The sequence below is a fragment of the Choloepus didactylus genome, chromosome Y, assembly GCF_015220235.1.
Source record: "Choloepus didactylus isolate mChoDid1 chromosome Y, mChoDid1.pri, whole genome shotgun sequence".
Lineage (NCBI taxonomy): Eukaryota > Metazoa > Chordata > Mammalia > Pilosa > Megalonychidae > Choloepus > Choloepus didactylus.
Genome location: NC_051335.1, coordinates 4,483,566 through 4,499,093, shown reverse-complemented (window position 1 = coordinate 4,499,093; position 15,528 = coordinate 4,483,566). Strand labels below are relative to the sequence as shown.

General features: G+C 39.2%; 1 protein-coding gene across 1 annotated transcript in view; it reads left to right on the top strand.

The window, feature by feature from the left end:
• The first annotated feature begins 210 nt into the window (after positions 1 to 210).
• AIFM1 (apoptosis inducing factor mitochondria associated 1) overlaps positions 211 to 15,528 on the top strand; it is a 48,566-nt gene continuing 33,248 nt past the window's right edge. The window contains 2 exon segments of the mRNA XM_037822876.1: positions 211 to 362; positions 14,123 to 14,265. Coding sequence (XP_037678804.1) covers positions 257 to 362; positions 14,123 to 14,265 — 249 coding nt within the window. The 5' untranslated portion in view covers positions 211 to 256.

Below are 15,528 nucleotides of genomic sequence, written 5' to 3'. Positions count from 1 at the left end.
CCTCTCCGGTCCTCTCTGCGTGTCTCCACGGGCAGACCAATCGTAATGCGGCGCCGAGTGCCGCGCCTGCGCGGAAGGCCTCAGGCAGCAGTTCCCCTTCCCCTGCTCCAATGTCCACCCGGAGGCCGGAGGAGGAGCCTGCGTAGTGTGCGTGTAGAGGGAGGGGAGCCAGCGGGGGCTCACCGGGTTTGACCGTTCAGTGGTGTGCGTGAGAAGAAAGGGAAGGAGAAGGGGGTTGGAAGGAACATTTGCTGAAATGTTCCGGTGTGGAAGCCTTGCGGCTGGTGCCTTGAGGCAGAAGCTGACGCTGTTGGTGCGCACTGTGTGCGTCCGAGGCCCGAGACCCAAGAACCGGCCCCCAGGTGACTTGACCCATTCCCGGCAAACCCCTTCTCCTCCGACGCCTAAGGGCTTGGGCGCCATAGGCTCGCTCCCTTGCCTCGCAGTCCTTCCACTCTTCCTCCTTCAGAAAACTTAACGAATTTCGAATTGGGATCCAAACCTTGGGTTTCTCTAGCAGAGGAATCGGCCTGCATGCCTAGCTGACCTTCAAGGAAATTGAACTCCAGTAGTCAGCGTGAGGCATTGTTCTGGGAGGGTTTGCTGTTGAGGGATGACAGAACAACGGGCCATCTCGTATTGACCACTGCCGCCTTCTCGCCACCTCTTTTCCCTTTTAAAGCAATGAGGTCGACAAGAAAGACTGTCATTTTACTGACTGTGAGACTTTAAACAGGACTTTTAAGCCCTAGATCCTGGGTTCTTTTTTTGTAAATGAGGGTATTTCCTGTGCTACCTTCCAACCCCCAGATGAGAACCATAGATTTGAATATTCTGTAAAACAGAAACAGTGCAGTGCACATAAGGTGTGTGCCAAATTGGTTGGTGTGCCAGACACCAAGAGTGTTGGCTGGGATTAATTTGAGATGTCTGGTCAGTGTCATACTTGGTGGTCTTTAATGCTTAATAGGAACGATTTGCAGAAAGCACCGTATTGGCGCTTCATGAAGTTGTAATATCAAACTTTAGAGCTGGAAGGGATTTTTTTCTGGTAAAGTGCAACCCACTCATTTTGTAGGTAATAGGCTGAGACACAGAAGTGAAATTACTCGCCCGAAGTCGATAGCTAATTAATAGGCTGAGCTAAGGCTGATTTGCCTTGTCAGAACTCTGCACTGCTAACGAAAGTTTGACCTTGAAAGGTTAAGAATGAATCTGGTTGCCCTCTCAATAATTAGCCAGATATCCGTGAATTTATCTGAACATGGCTTGAGCCTGCTTGTATTTTTAATCTGCACAACTTCATAGTGTAATGAATTATCCATCTCCAGGAGGTAGTTTTTTTTTTTATCAGTAACCTTTGAGTGACCATCCCGAGGCATTTTTCTTGAGGCCTCTATGTCAGAAGTTATCCTTGGGGCTTTTCCAATGTGGAAACGCCTTCAGGGTGCTTTGAAAATAACAAGTGAAAAATAGTTCCCTTAGATTGGTAAGGTCTTTGCAAATGTGTATTTGAATAATTTTTCCAGTTGCTCTGCCTCAAGGAAATGTTTCCTGATGGTCTTTCTGAAGTAACTCCTAAGACATGTTACTCTTGAAGCTTAAAAACTTCTGCCTTAGCTTTTTTTTTTTTTAATTCATCATTTTATTGAGATATATTCACATACCACGCAGTCATACAAAACAAATTGTACTTTCGATTGTTTACAGTACCATTACATAGTTGTACGTTCATCACCTAAATCAATCCCTGACACCTTCATTAGCACACACACAAAAATAACAAGAATAATAATTAGAGTGAAAAAGAGCAATTGAAGTAAAAAAGAACACTGGGTACCTTTGTCTGTTTGTTTCCTTCCCCTACTTTTCTACACATCCATCCATAAACTAGACAAAGGGGAGTGTGGTCCTTATGGCTTTCCCAATCCCATTGTCACCCCTCATAAGCTACATTTTTATACAACTGTCTTTGAGATTCATGGGTTCTGGGTTGTAGTTTAATAGTTTCAGGTATCCACCACCAGCTACCCCAATTCTTTAGAACCTAAAAAAGGTTGTCTAAAGTGTGCGTAAGAGTGCCCACCAGAGTGATCTCTCGGCTCGTTTTGGAATCTCTCTGCCACTGAAGCTTATTTCATTTCCTTTCACATCCCCCTTTTGGTCAAGAAGATGTTCTCCATCCCACGATGCTGGGTCTACATTCCTCCCCGGGAGTCATATTCCACATTGCCAGGGAGATTCACTTCCCTGGGTGTCTGATCCCACGTAGGGGAGAGGGCAGTGATTTCACCTTTCAAGTTGGCTTAGCCAGAGAGAGAGGGCCACATCTGAGCAACAAAGAGGCATTCAGGAGGAGACTCTTAGGTACAAATACAGGGAGGCCTAGCCTCTCCTTTGCAGCAACCATCTTCCCAAGGGTAAAACTTATGGTAGAGGGCTCAACCCATCAAACCACCAGTCCCCTATGTCTGTGGTCATGTTAGCAACCATGGAGGTGGGGTAGGCGAATACCCCTGCATTCTCCACAGGCTCCTCAAGGGGGCACTACATCTTTTTTTTTTTTCCTTGTTTGTCTTTTTTCTTTTTTTTTTTTTAACTTTCCCTTCTTTTTTAAATTAACTGTATGAAAAAAAACGTTAAAAAGAAAACAAACATACAATAAAAGAACATTTCAAAGAGACCATAACAAGGGAGTAAGAAAAAGACAACTAACCTAAGATAACTGCTTAACTTCCAACATGTTCCTACTTTACCCCAAGAAAGGTACCTAATATAGCAACATTTCAGTGAACTTGTTCCTACTACATCCATCAGAAATTAACAGACCATAGTCATTTCTGGGCATCCCCAGAACGTTAAATAGCTTATCTGTTCTTCTTGGATTATTGTTCCCCCTTCCTTATTTGCTCTCTACTGCTAGTTCCCCTACATTCTACATTATAAACCATTTGTTTTACATTTTTCAAAGTTCACATTAGTGGTAGCATATAATATTTCTCTTTTTGTGCCTGGCTTATTTCGCTCAGCATTATGTCTTCAAGGTTCATCCATGTTGTCATATGTTTCACCAGATCGTTCCTTCTTACTGCCGCGTAGTATTCCATCGTGTGTATATACCACATTTTATTTATCCACTCATCTGTTGAAGGACATTTGGGTTGTTTCCATCTCTTGGCAATTGTGAATAATGCTGCTATGAACATTGGCGTGCAGATATCTGTTCGTGTCACTGCTTTCCGATCTTCCGGGTATATACCGAGAAGTGCAATCGCTGGATCGAATGGTAGCTCTATATCTAGTTTTCTAAGGAACTGCCAGACTGACTTCCAGAGTGGCTGAACCATTATACAGTCCCACCAACAATGAATAAGAGTTCCAATTTCTCCACATCCCCTCCAGCATTTGTAGTTTCCTGTTTGTTTAATGGCAGCCATTCTAACCGGTGTTAGATGGTATCTCATTGTGGTCTTAATTTGCATCTCTCTAATAGCTAGTGAAGCTGAACATTTTTTCATGTGTGTCTTGGCCATTTGTATTTCCTCTTCAGAGAACTGTCTTTTCATATCTTTTGCCCATTTTATAATTGGGCTGTCTGTACTATTGTCATTGAGTTGTAGGATTTCTTTGTATATGCAAGATATCAGTCTTTTGTCAGATACATGGTTTCCAAAAATTTTTTCCCATTGAGTTGGCTGCCTCTTTACCTTTTTGAGAAATTCCTTTGAGGTGCAGAAACTTCTAAGCTTGAGGAGTTCCCATTTATCTATTTTCTCTTTTGTTGCTTGTGCTTTGGGTGTAAAGTCTAGGAAGTGGCCTCCTAATACAAGGTCTTGAAGATGTTTTCCTACATTATCTTCTAGGAGTTTTATGGTACTTTCTTTATATTGAGATCTTTGGTCCATTTTGAGTTAATTTTGTGTAGGGGGTGAGGTAGGGGTCCTCTTTCATTCTTTTGGATATGGATATCCAACTCTCCCAGCCCCATTTGTTGAAAAGACCGTTATGGCTCAGTTCGGTGACTTTGGGGGCCTTATCAAAGATCAGTCGGCCATAGATCTGAGGGTCTATCTCTGAATTCTCAATTCGATTCCATTGATCTATATGTCTATCTTTGTGCCAGTACCATGCTGTTTTGGCAACTGTGGCTTTATAATAAGCTTCAAAGTCAGGGAGTGTAAGTCCTCCCACTTCGTTTTTCTTTTTTAGAGTGTCTTTAGCAATTCGAGGCATCTTCCCTTTCCAAATAAATTTGATAACTAGCTTTTCCAAGTCTGCAAAGTAGGTTGTTGGAATTTTGATTGGGATTGCATTGAATCTGTAGATGAGTTTGGGTAGAATTGACATCTTAATGACATTTAGCCTTCCTATCCATGAACATGGAATATTTTTCCATCTTTTAAGGTCCCCTTCTATTTCTTTTAGTAGAGTTATGTAGTTTTCTTTGTATAGGTCTTTTACATCTTTGGTTAAGTTTATTCCTAGGTACTTGATTTTTTTAGTTGCTATTGAAAATGGTATCTTTTTCTTGAGTGTCTCTTCAGTTTGTTCATTTCTAGCATATAGAAACATTACTGACTTATGTGCATTAATCTTGTATCCCGCTACTTTGCTAAATTTGTTTATTAGCTCTAGTAGCTGTATCGTCGATTTCTCAGGGTTTTCTAGATATAAGATCATATCATCTGCAAACAATGACAGTTTTACTTCTTCTTTTCCAATTTGGATGCCTTTTATTTCTTTGTCTTGCCGGATTGCCCTGGCTAGCACTTCCAGCACAATGTTGAATAACAGTGGTGACAGCGGGCATCCTTGTCTTGTTCCTGATCTTAGAGGGAAGGCTTTCAGTCTCTCACCATTGAGTACTATGCTGGCTGTGGGTTTTTCATATATGCTCTTTATCATGTTGAGGAAGTTTCCTTCAATTCCTACCTTTTGAAGTGTTTTTATCAAAAAGGGATGTTGGATTTTGTCAAATGCTTTTTCAGCATCTATTGAGATGATCAATTGATTTTTCCCTTTCGAGTTTTTAATGTGTTGTAATACATTGATTGTTTTTCTTATGTTGAACCATCCTTGCATGCTGGAATGAACCCCACTTGGTCATGGTGTATGATTTTTTTAATGTGTCTTTGGATTCGATTTGCAAGTATTTTGTTGAGGATTTTTGCATCTATATTCATTAGGGAGATTGGCCGGTAGTTTTCCTTTTTTGTAGCATCTTTGCCTGGTTTTGGTATTAGATTGATGTTAGCTTCATAAAATGAGTTAGGTAGTGTTCCATTTTTTTCAATGTTTTGAAAGAGTTTGAGTAAGATTGGTGTCAGTTCTTTCTGGAAAGTTTGGTAGAATTCCCCTGTGAAGCCATCTGGCCCTGGGCATTTATTTGTGGGAAGATTTTTGATGACTGATTGGATCTCTTTGCTTGTGATGGGTTGGTTGAGGTCTTCTATTTCTTCTCTGGTCAGTCTAGGTTGTTCATATGTTTCCAGGAAATTGTCCATTTCTTCTACATTATCCAGTTTGTTGCCATACAGTTGTTCATAATATCCTCTTATAATTTTTTAAATTTCTTCAGGATCTGCAGTTATGTCACCTTTTTCATTCATTATTTTGTTTATATGGGTCTTCTCTCTTTTTGATTTTGTCAGTCTAGCTAGGGGCTTGTCAATCTTGTTGATCTTCTCAAAGAACCAACTTTTGGTGATATTTATCCTCTCTATTGTTTTTTTGTTCTCTATGTCATTTATTTCTGCTTTAATCCTTGTTATTTCTTTTCTTCTACTTGGTTTAGGATTGGTTTGCTGTTCATTTTCTAGCTTCTTCAGTTGATCCATTAGTTCTTTGATTTTGGCTCTTTCTTCCTTTTTAATATATGCGTTTAGTGCTATAAATTTCCCCCTTAGCACTGCTTTTGCTGCTTTTAGTATGTTGTGTTCTCATTTTCATTCGTCTCTATATATTTAGCAATTTCTCTTGCTATTTCTTCTTTAACCCACTGATTGTTTAGGAGTGTGTTGTTTAACCTCCAGGTATTTGTGAATTTTCTAAGTCTCTGATGGTTATTGACTTCTAACTGTATTCCATTGTGGTCAGAGAATGTGCTTTGAATACTTTCAATCTTTTTAAATTTATTGAGGCTTGTTTTATGTCCCAGCATATGATCTATTCTGGAGAAAGTTCCGTGAGCACTAGAATATATGTGTATCGTGGTGATTTGGGATGTAATGTCCTGTAGATGTCTGTTAAATCTAATTCATTTATCAGATTGTTTAGGTTTTCAATTTCCTTATTGGTCTTATGTCTGGTTGATCTATCTATAGGAGAGAGTGATGTGTTGAAGTCTCCCACAATTATTGTGGAAACATCAATTGCTTCCTTTAGTTTTGCCAGTGTTTCTCTCATGTATTTTGTGGCACCTTGATTGGGTGCATAGACATTTACGATTGTTATTTCTTCTTGCTGAATTGCCCCTTTTATTAGTATGTAGTGGCCTTCTTTGTCTCTCAAAACATCCCTGCATTTGAAGTCTATTTTATCTGAGATTAATATTGCTACACCTGCTTTCTTTTGGCTGTAGCTTGCATGAAATATTTTTTTCCATCCTTTCACTTTCAGTTTCTTTGTGTCCCTGTGTCTAAGATGAGTCTCTTGTATGCAACATATTGATGGTTCATTTTTTTTGATCCATTCTGCGAATCTATATCTTTTAATTGGGGAGTTTAATCCATTTACATTCAACGTTAAAACCGTGAAGGCATTTCTTGAATCGGCCATCTTATCCTTTGGTTTATGTTTGCCATATTTTCCCTCTCTCTATTAATATCCTTTATTGTACCCTTACCGAATCTCTTTAGTACTGAACCTTTCTCCAAGTCTCTCTGTCCTGTCTTTGTTTCTCTGTCTGTAGGGCTCTCTTTAGTATCTCCAGTAGGGCAGGTCTCTTGTTAGCAAATTCTCTCAGCATTTCTTTGTCTGTGAAAAATTTAAGCTCTCCCTCAAATTTGAAGGAGAGCTTTGCTGGATAAAGTATTCTTGGCTGGAAATTCCTCTCACTCAGAATTTTAAATATATCATGCCTCTGCCTTCTTGCCTCCATGGTGGCTGCTGAGTAGTCACTACTTAGTCTTATGCTGTTTCCTTTGTATGTGGTGAATTGCTTTTCTCTTGCTGCTTTCAGAACTTGCTCCTTCTCTTCTATGTTTGACAGTGTGATCAGTATATGTTTCGGAGTGGGTTTTTTTGGATTTATTCTATTTGGAGTTCGCTGAGCATTTATGATTTGTGTATTTATGTTGTTGAGAAGATTTGGGAAGTTTTCCCCAACAATTTCTTTGAGTACTCTTCCTAGACCTTTACCCTTTTCTTCCCCTTCTGGGACACCAATGAGTCTTATATTCGGACGTTTCATATTATCTATCATATCCCTGAGGTCCATTTCGAGTTTTTCAATTTTTTTCCCCATTCTTTCTTTTATGCTTTCATTTTCCATTCTGTCATCTTCCAGGTCACTGATTCGTTGTTCAACTTCCTCTAGTCTTGTACTATGAGTGTCCAGAATCTTTTTAATTTGGTCAGCAGTTTCTTTAATTTCCATAAGATCATCCATTTTTTTATTTAGTCTTGCAATGTCTTCTTTATGCTCTTCTAGGGTCTTCTTGATTTCCTTCATATCCCGTACTATGGTCTCATTGTTCATCTTTAGTTCTTTGAGTAGCTGTTCTAGGTGCTGTGTCTCTTCTGGTCTTTTGATTTGGGTGCTTGGGCTTGGGTTATCCATATCGTCTGGTTTTTTCATATGCTTTATAATTTTCTGTTGTTTTTGGCCTCGTGGCATTTGCTGAACTTGATAGGGTTCTTTTAGGGTTTGTAGACCTATTGAAGTCCTTATCTCTAATTTATCAGATCTACAGCTTCGTGGAGTACACTTTCTCTAACTAACCAGCAGGTGGCGTCCACGAGCCACCTGTTCTCCACAAGCCAGTTCTCCCCTGCTTAGCCTTTTTGGTGAGTGGGGGAGTGAGTCTTGTGGGGCCCAATTGGTGTACCAAGCTTGCGTGTGTAGTTGGTGTTGCCTGCCCTGTATGTGGGGCGTGTTTGTGGGCAGTCGGGGAGGGGGGGTGGCCCTAAAAATCAAATCTCCCTGATGATCCTAGAGTTTTAAAGCTGCTGCAATAGTCTAATCCTTCAGTTCAGTCGTGCCACAGTTTGTCTCTGCCACTGACCCCACAAGTCTTTGGTATTGGCGTATGGCTCCTGAGACTTGCAAGTGGGCCCCTCTTCCAGGCTGTGCACCCCGGGTCCTCTGTTGAGGGATGACTGTGCTATGTCACAGGCAGTTCTGGGCTGCTGGGCTGTGTAGGGAGGCTCCCAGTCTGCTCAAATGATGGCTGAATGGGGCTTTGTTAATTCACACTGCTCCACCTTCCCAATTCTGGGACATTCAGCTGAGGTTGCAGGGAAGGCTAATGTCCACGCCCAGTTTTGTGGTGTGTGTCTGTTATTTGAAGCACTTCCGTCACACTGGGTTGTCTGGGGCAGCTCTGGGCTATGGGGCTGGCGATGGGCAGGAGTGTTTCCTGTCCACCAGGATGGTGGCTGTGAGCGGACACCCCCCTTTTCTTGGGAAGTTGTGTTGTTTAGTGAATTTTCTCAGCCACTGGATTATTGCCTTTTGTCTCAGAGCTCTCTTAGTTCTGCTCTTGACTTGACGTGCCCAAATTGCAATTCTTTGAAGCTTTCTGTATTGGGCTTCTTAGAGTAATTGTTTTAGAAAAAGAAAAAAGGATTTAAAAAAAAAAAAACAAAACGGCCCTCCTCAGAGATCTAATGGGTTATTGAAATGCTAATAGACAAAGCAACCAGGGCCATTAAGGAAAGGTCCACAGGGCAGAGAGATCAGCTTTGCTTCTGGATTTGCATATGCGCCTCAAGGCCTGAGCTCCGCCCTTCCCCTTTCTGTGTTCACCAGAACTCCAAAAATCCTCTGCTTTTATTTTGGAGTTTTTCGTGTTGTTTTTTTTCTATGCCTGTCTCCTCTCTGCTGGGCTGGCTGCTCTCAGAGTCTCTGGTGTCTGGTCTCAGTCTATCTATGGTTGGAGTTTGAATCAGTAGAATGAGTTTCCGATAAGAGCAGCCACTGCAGTTCTCCCTTCTCCTTCCCGGAGCTGACAGCCCCTCCTCCCCCGGGACTGAGCCTCGCAGGGAGGGGCGCGGGTCCCCTGGCCGCAAAAACTTACAGATTTCGCTGATCTCAGCAGTTCCACGTTTTCATGAGTGTTGTATGAAGTATGCCCAAAGACAGATTGCTCTGTGGTGTCCAGTCCACGCAGTTCCTGGCTTTTTACCTACTTTCCTGGAGGAGTAACTAAAACTTACCTGCCTTAGCTTTTTACCAGTGCCCAGGCTTATGGATGTCATCTGTGTGGGTTTTGTACATTGAAATGATGGGGCTCTGTGCAAGTTGCACAGAAGTTTGAGAAGTATCAGTTAACCTGAGGGTTTTCACCCACATTGGCCTTTCAAAGTTTGTGTTCTTATTTTGCTGAAGACTCACTACTTTTTGCCAGCACCATGAAGTCTGCCTGAAAGTTCTCATCAGTTAAACGTGGATTTGCAAAATTAAATTGATTTATTAGACATTTGAAGGTGGTTGGTGATACTAAAACTATTGAAAAATTCAGGCTCAAAAATTTTTTTTCCAGTTTCATGACTTTGTCCAAAGGCCATTTACTATAGAATATTTTTGAATTCCTGACATATCCATCAATGTCTTTGTACACAATTATTTGTCCTCTGACCAAGCACCAGAGTATGACATTGCCTGTCTTTAAAAAGAAATTACCATTCCATCATTGTAGGAATTAACCCTGTTGTCTCTATTACTAAATGCTTTTAATTTGATTTCTTTTTTATGTAGTAACATCTACCATATATGTTTTTGCAGAGGTGGGGAAGTGATTTGTACACTGTTTCCCCCTCACAGAATGGAGATGAATGGAAAAGCTTGCCCTTTCTTCTTTCCATCCACTCCTTACTTTGTCAGGTATTAGCAAATTCCAAAAGCTTGCCCTTTCTTCCTTCCACCACCCCCATACTTTGTCAGGATGTTACCAAACTCTGAACCTGTCTTGCAATTATTCCATCCACATATGTCATCTTTGTCAGGTTCACCTTCATTATAGGCTCCTTTTTGCCATAAAACCATAATAGCTACTATTTGTTGATTTACTTTATTTGTATACTCTACCCCATTCCAGAAATGATTGAAGGCAACTAATATTTATACTTATGTTTGCATTCAGCACTGAGGAGTAGACGGGTCAGGTAATGGATATCTTCTGCCCTGTAATATTTCATTTGGTCACCAAACATGCTGCCCATGTGATCAAACTGACCACTGATCTCTGACCTGAGGTTTAAATGTTTGAACATTTTATCCATTTAGAATCTTCTTTCTATCCTTCTTACCTCTTTAAAAAGGAAAAGGAAACTGTACTCCTTTGGGCAGGGATCTAGACTTCTTGGACACTGCCAAATGATATGTTTTTTTGAAGCTTAGAAGATGAGCCCTCCCCCACTCTTTGGCTGAGACAGTGCTTTCCAGAAGAAAATATCTGGCAAGTCAGCCTTTTCTGTAGCCAGTTAATAAATTATATTTTCTAGAGATTTTCTAGCTTTTTGACAGCATGTGCTGCATGTCTTAGCTTTCTTCTAAGTCATGTTTCCCAAAGTTGCCTGGTTGTTAATCAAGTGGAGGGCTGGCCCCAAACCTATTGAATGATAATCTCCAGAAGGGAGTTCTGGGATTCTATATTTTAACAAGCCATTCCACGTAATTCATATGATCAGACATGTTTGGAAAGTAGCATTTTGGATAAATAGTGATTCTTTCCCTTTAGTTCCATTGACCTAAGATTTAAAACACCAAACGAAGCAACCTTGAGTCCGTTGTAATTTATATCAAGCTTATATTTTTGATATTCAGAATAGCATCAGCCATTCTCCTTTCCTAAACTATACACTCCCTGAGGAGGTAAAATTTCCTAAAATTTTCAAGATATGGAGGAAAAGGTGTGGGAGTAATTTTATGGGTAAAAGAAACTTGGGGGAGGGGAATATAGACATCCATGCAATACTTATCTTAACACCTTTTACAAAACTGAAGTCACTTTGTAGGTACATAAAAAGTTGGTTTGTTCATGATCATTGTGTATTGCATTTCTTTTCAAGCAATAGGTTCAAATGTTAACCAGTTTACTTTTTTAAACTAATTTATTTTTTATTCAATTTTGTTGAGATATAGTCACATACTATACAGTCATCCAAAGTGTGTAATCATCAGTTGTTAACTGTACCATCATATAGTTGTGCGTTCATCACCCCAATCTATTTTTGAACATTTTCCTTGTACCAGAAAAATGAAAATAAGAATAAAAAATAAAAGTAAAGAAGAACACCCAAAACACCCCCCTGCCCTATTTTTCATGTAGTTTTTGGTCCCCATTTTTCTACTCATCCATCTATACACTAGATAAAGGGTGTGTGATCCATAAGGCTTTCACAATCACACTGTCACCTCTTATAAGATACATTGCTATACAGTCATCTTCAAGAGTCAAGGCTACTGGATTGCAGTTTGATAAAACAATTTATTTCTAAATGTCTTTTTGGGCAAATTGAACCAATAGCTGCTGAACTTTCCCAGATTGATACTCTTAGTTGTATTAGTTTGTGAAAGCAACCGGTAACAGAATAAACACATCAGTATTGTATTAGAACAAAGTTGTTTTTGATGTCTGGATTTAGAACCTTCTAGAAGGTTAAACAATTAAAAAAAACATTTTCAGTAAATGAACTTGGGGTAGAGATAGGGGATAAAATTAAATTCACTGAATGAAACTTAACCACAGGGAACTTGTAACCAGTTTCATTTTCTAAGCTCTGACAAATAATCAGTTTCTACTTGTGTTGCTTCATCGTTTTTATGAACTTCTGAGAATCAAAAACTTGCCCATGTTGAAATAAACCTCTCTACCCTTACAATATTTTTTTCATGATTTGCTGTTATTTTCAAATATAAGCCGTTTTCTTTCATGTGATGATGAAAGATTTCTAAAGCAGGTAAGAAATAAGAACAGTAAACAAAACTACATTTCCAGTTCTGAGTATATGGGTCCATAGTTTTTATCTGCAATTCACAAATCCAGATAGCACTGAATATCAGGTTTTTTTGGTAACTCCTTTGCCAGTAAAAGCTGAGCTGGACTAGGGAGAAGCTATTTATAATCTTTTATTTATCTCAGTGTGATTGGTTATAGAAATATTAACATGTTTCACTGTGGGTTGCTGCCCCTTACTGTGCCAGGTGTTATTTAATATTGGTATATGCAATATATATACACTTTAAAAATCCAAACGATTCTGAATTCTGAAAAGCACATGGTCCCAAGGATTTCAGGTAGGAAACTTCAAACCTGAGTTGGGCTTGTTTTTACCCCTCTGTGCCCTGAAATTGCCAAAGCAAGGGGATCGCTCCCTATTTTTAATCTCTACAAGTACATGTAGAATGCTACTACCAGTACCCATTCTGTTTTCTTTTTAAAGCTTAGGGAAGGAACATACCTACCAACCTCTAGACTAATAGCTCTTAAGGTGTGGTCCCCAGACTGGCTGCATTACCATTATCTGGGAACTTAGAGTGAAAATTCTTGAGTCCTATCCCAGATCTACTGATTCAGAAATCTGGAGATTGGACCTAGCTAACTGTGTTTTAACAAACTTTCCAGTGATTCTCATGCATGCTCAAGCTTGAGAACCACTGTTCTAGATCAGGGTTGGCAAACTATGGCCCACAGACCAACTCTGTTCTTCTGCATGTCTTTGTATGCCCAGTGAGCTAAGAATGGTTTTTACATTTTTTTAATGGTTGAAAAAAATCAAGAGAAGAATTATGTTTTGTGACATGTGAAAATTATATAACATTCAAATTTCAGTGTTCGTAAATAAAGTTTTATTGGGACACAACCATGCCCATTCGCTTACATATTGTCTATGGTTGCTTTTGTGCAACAACCAATGATGGCAGAGTTGAGTAGCTGCGGCAGAGACCACGTGGTCCACAAAGCTGAAAATATTTGCTATCTGGTCCTTTACAGAAAAAGTTTGCTGACCCCTGCTCTAGATCAACAGACAACATGAGGAATATCACAAGCAGAGAAGGTGCTGAGACCTTCCTTCATCTGAAAATGTCAGCATTCCCTGGAGAGAGAAAGAAATCTCTGAAACCCTTACATTTTGTGTGTGAGCATTATTGTGATCATTAGATCATTATGTAGCTGTCGATAGTTTTTGTTTTTGTTTTCAATGCGATTTTATTGAGATTTTTCACACACCATACAAACCATCTGAAGTGTACAATCACTGTAGATAGTTTTAATCAAAATAATCTTTGTATTATTTTGGAGAAGTAAGAACCAAAAGTATTTGGTGGACATTTAAAATTTTGTCATTCCGAAAAATATTTCATAGTCCAAAATTTTTCAGTTCCTAAGGGGAGGAGAAATTCATTTTTTCATAATTTTTTTTGATTTTTTTTCCCTGAGCTTTAGCATTTCTATCTCCCAGCACACATTATCTTTCATGAAAGACTGAGCTACGTCCTGGTTAGGTTGTGTTTCAGGGTTTTATTATTTTGTGCAAGGTTCAAGCCATTTAGATTCTTGATTGTCATAGTGTGCCAGGTAGCCAGTGGTTAACTGTATGTCTCTCTCTTTATATTTAGTCATCTCTCTGTTTACTTCATTTATTGTGAAGTTATGAGGGGAGAAGTGTTTGATGAACTGCCCACATGTGTTTCATTATCGTTTCTGGAAGCTGTAAATTTCCTCCCTGGACCTCATTAAATTGTACTTTAAAATACTCCAACAACTTAAGAGTGTGCATTCAGATATCTTTAGTATTTGTATGTACAGTTTTGATTATATTTTTCTCTGTCATTTAACGGTGAACACCACACAGCCTAGTGGGTAGTAAATCTTTACTTGTATAATGCATTGATGTTTAGTCATAGATATGTATTAACTATTTTATTTGTGTGTGTGTGTGTGTGTGTGTTTCTTAGGCAACTTGTTCCAGCAATGGCATGTTCCCCTAGAACTCCGGATGACAAGACAAATGGCTAGCTCTGGTGCATCAGGGGGCAAAGTCGATAATTCTGTGTTAGTCCTTATTGTGGGCTTATCAACGATAGGAGCAGGTACATATGTAAGTAGAAAAGCAGCTTATGTAAAGAAGCTGCTGCCAAACACCTCCCATTAATGGATTTAATATTACTCTGCTTTCAAACTTTTGCAATTAATTCCCCTTTCTTCTTTTGGAAGAATTTCCACAGTGCCTTCTTTAAAGTGCCTATTATCTAATATCTTAAGAGAGCCAGTTTGGGAATGATTGATTGATTGATCTCTGCTCTTTTCATTTGTCTCTTTACTTGAAAAGATATTATTATACTTTCTTAAATTTGACTAACCCAAAACATTATATCTGTTCTTTTGGATGTGGCACATTAACCTGTGAATAAGGTCAGAATTCATTGCAGCTCCTTAGCACAATATTTGATTTTGACCCATTTGTCAAATATTTCCTTTTTCTCCAACTTGAGGTAAACATTAAGAAACAACAGCCTTCAATCTAGATTGAAGCACTCCTAAAAGGAAAACTGTCCCTGAATCTTATCCTAAGACTAAATTATAGAAGCAGGCCTAGTATCTCCAAAAAATTTGGAATGGAGTTTGTGTGAAGTAGAGAAATATGGCATTTACTACATAGTATTGGCATAATTATAGCTACTTTAAAATGAACTCTGATCAGCTTAGTTGGTCACAGAAGAGTTATTCTGTTGTTTTTTGTTTTGTTTTTTTAACTTGGCAGAGTTTACTGTGACTAAGCAGATCAGTCTAAAGTTGGATCATGTAAGGTTGAGTGAACCACCTTAGATAACACCTAGTAATTCCCCAATTGTAGGGAGCTTTTTGTTTTACTTAATTAAGAACAAATGGTTGGAAACCATTAGAATTTTAGTTCTTTATATGTTGGCAAGACTGAACTTATTTTTGTTCCTTGATTGCTAGGTTAAAAAAAGGGACAAGAAAATTACTTTAAGTTACCTGTGCCTTCAAACCCTGACCTGACTCCCACACACGCAAGAGAAGTAGAAAACTTGCCAGTTGTGAGTCAAATCAGAGTAAGAAATAGGTGAGATCTGTCTGCTGAAATCAGTCATTTTCCTCCAATCCTGGAGCAGCATTTTTTTTTTCCTTTTTTAGCACAGGGTAACCAAAAAGTGCTTCCCTGTCTTTGTATTGAATGTTTCTTCACTAATACGTAGTGCTTTTTCTATTTCCTTTTGTTTCTTTCTTGGCCTTATTTTTACCTACAGTTGTGCAGTGTCATCACCTAGGATCCCCTTCTAAATCACTAGTGTCTACAGGTGCTTCTGGGAAAGATGGCAGCAGCTTAGTATACTTCTTA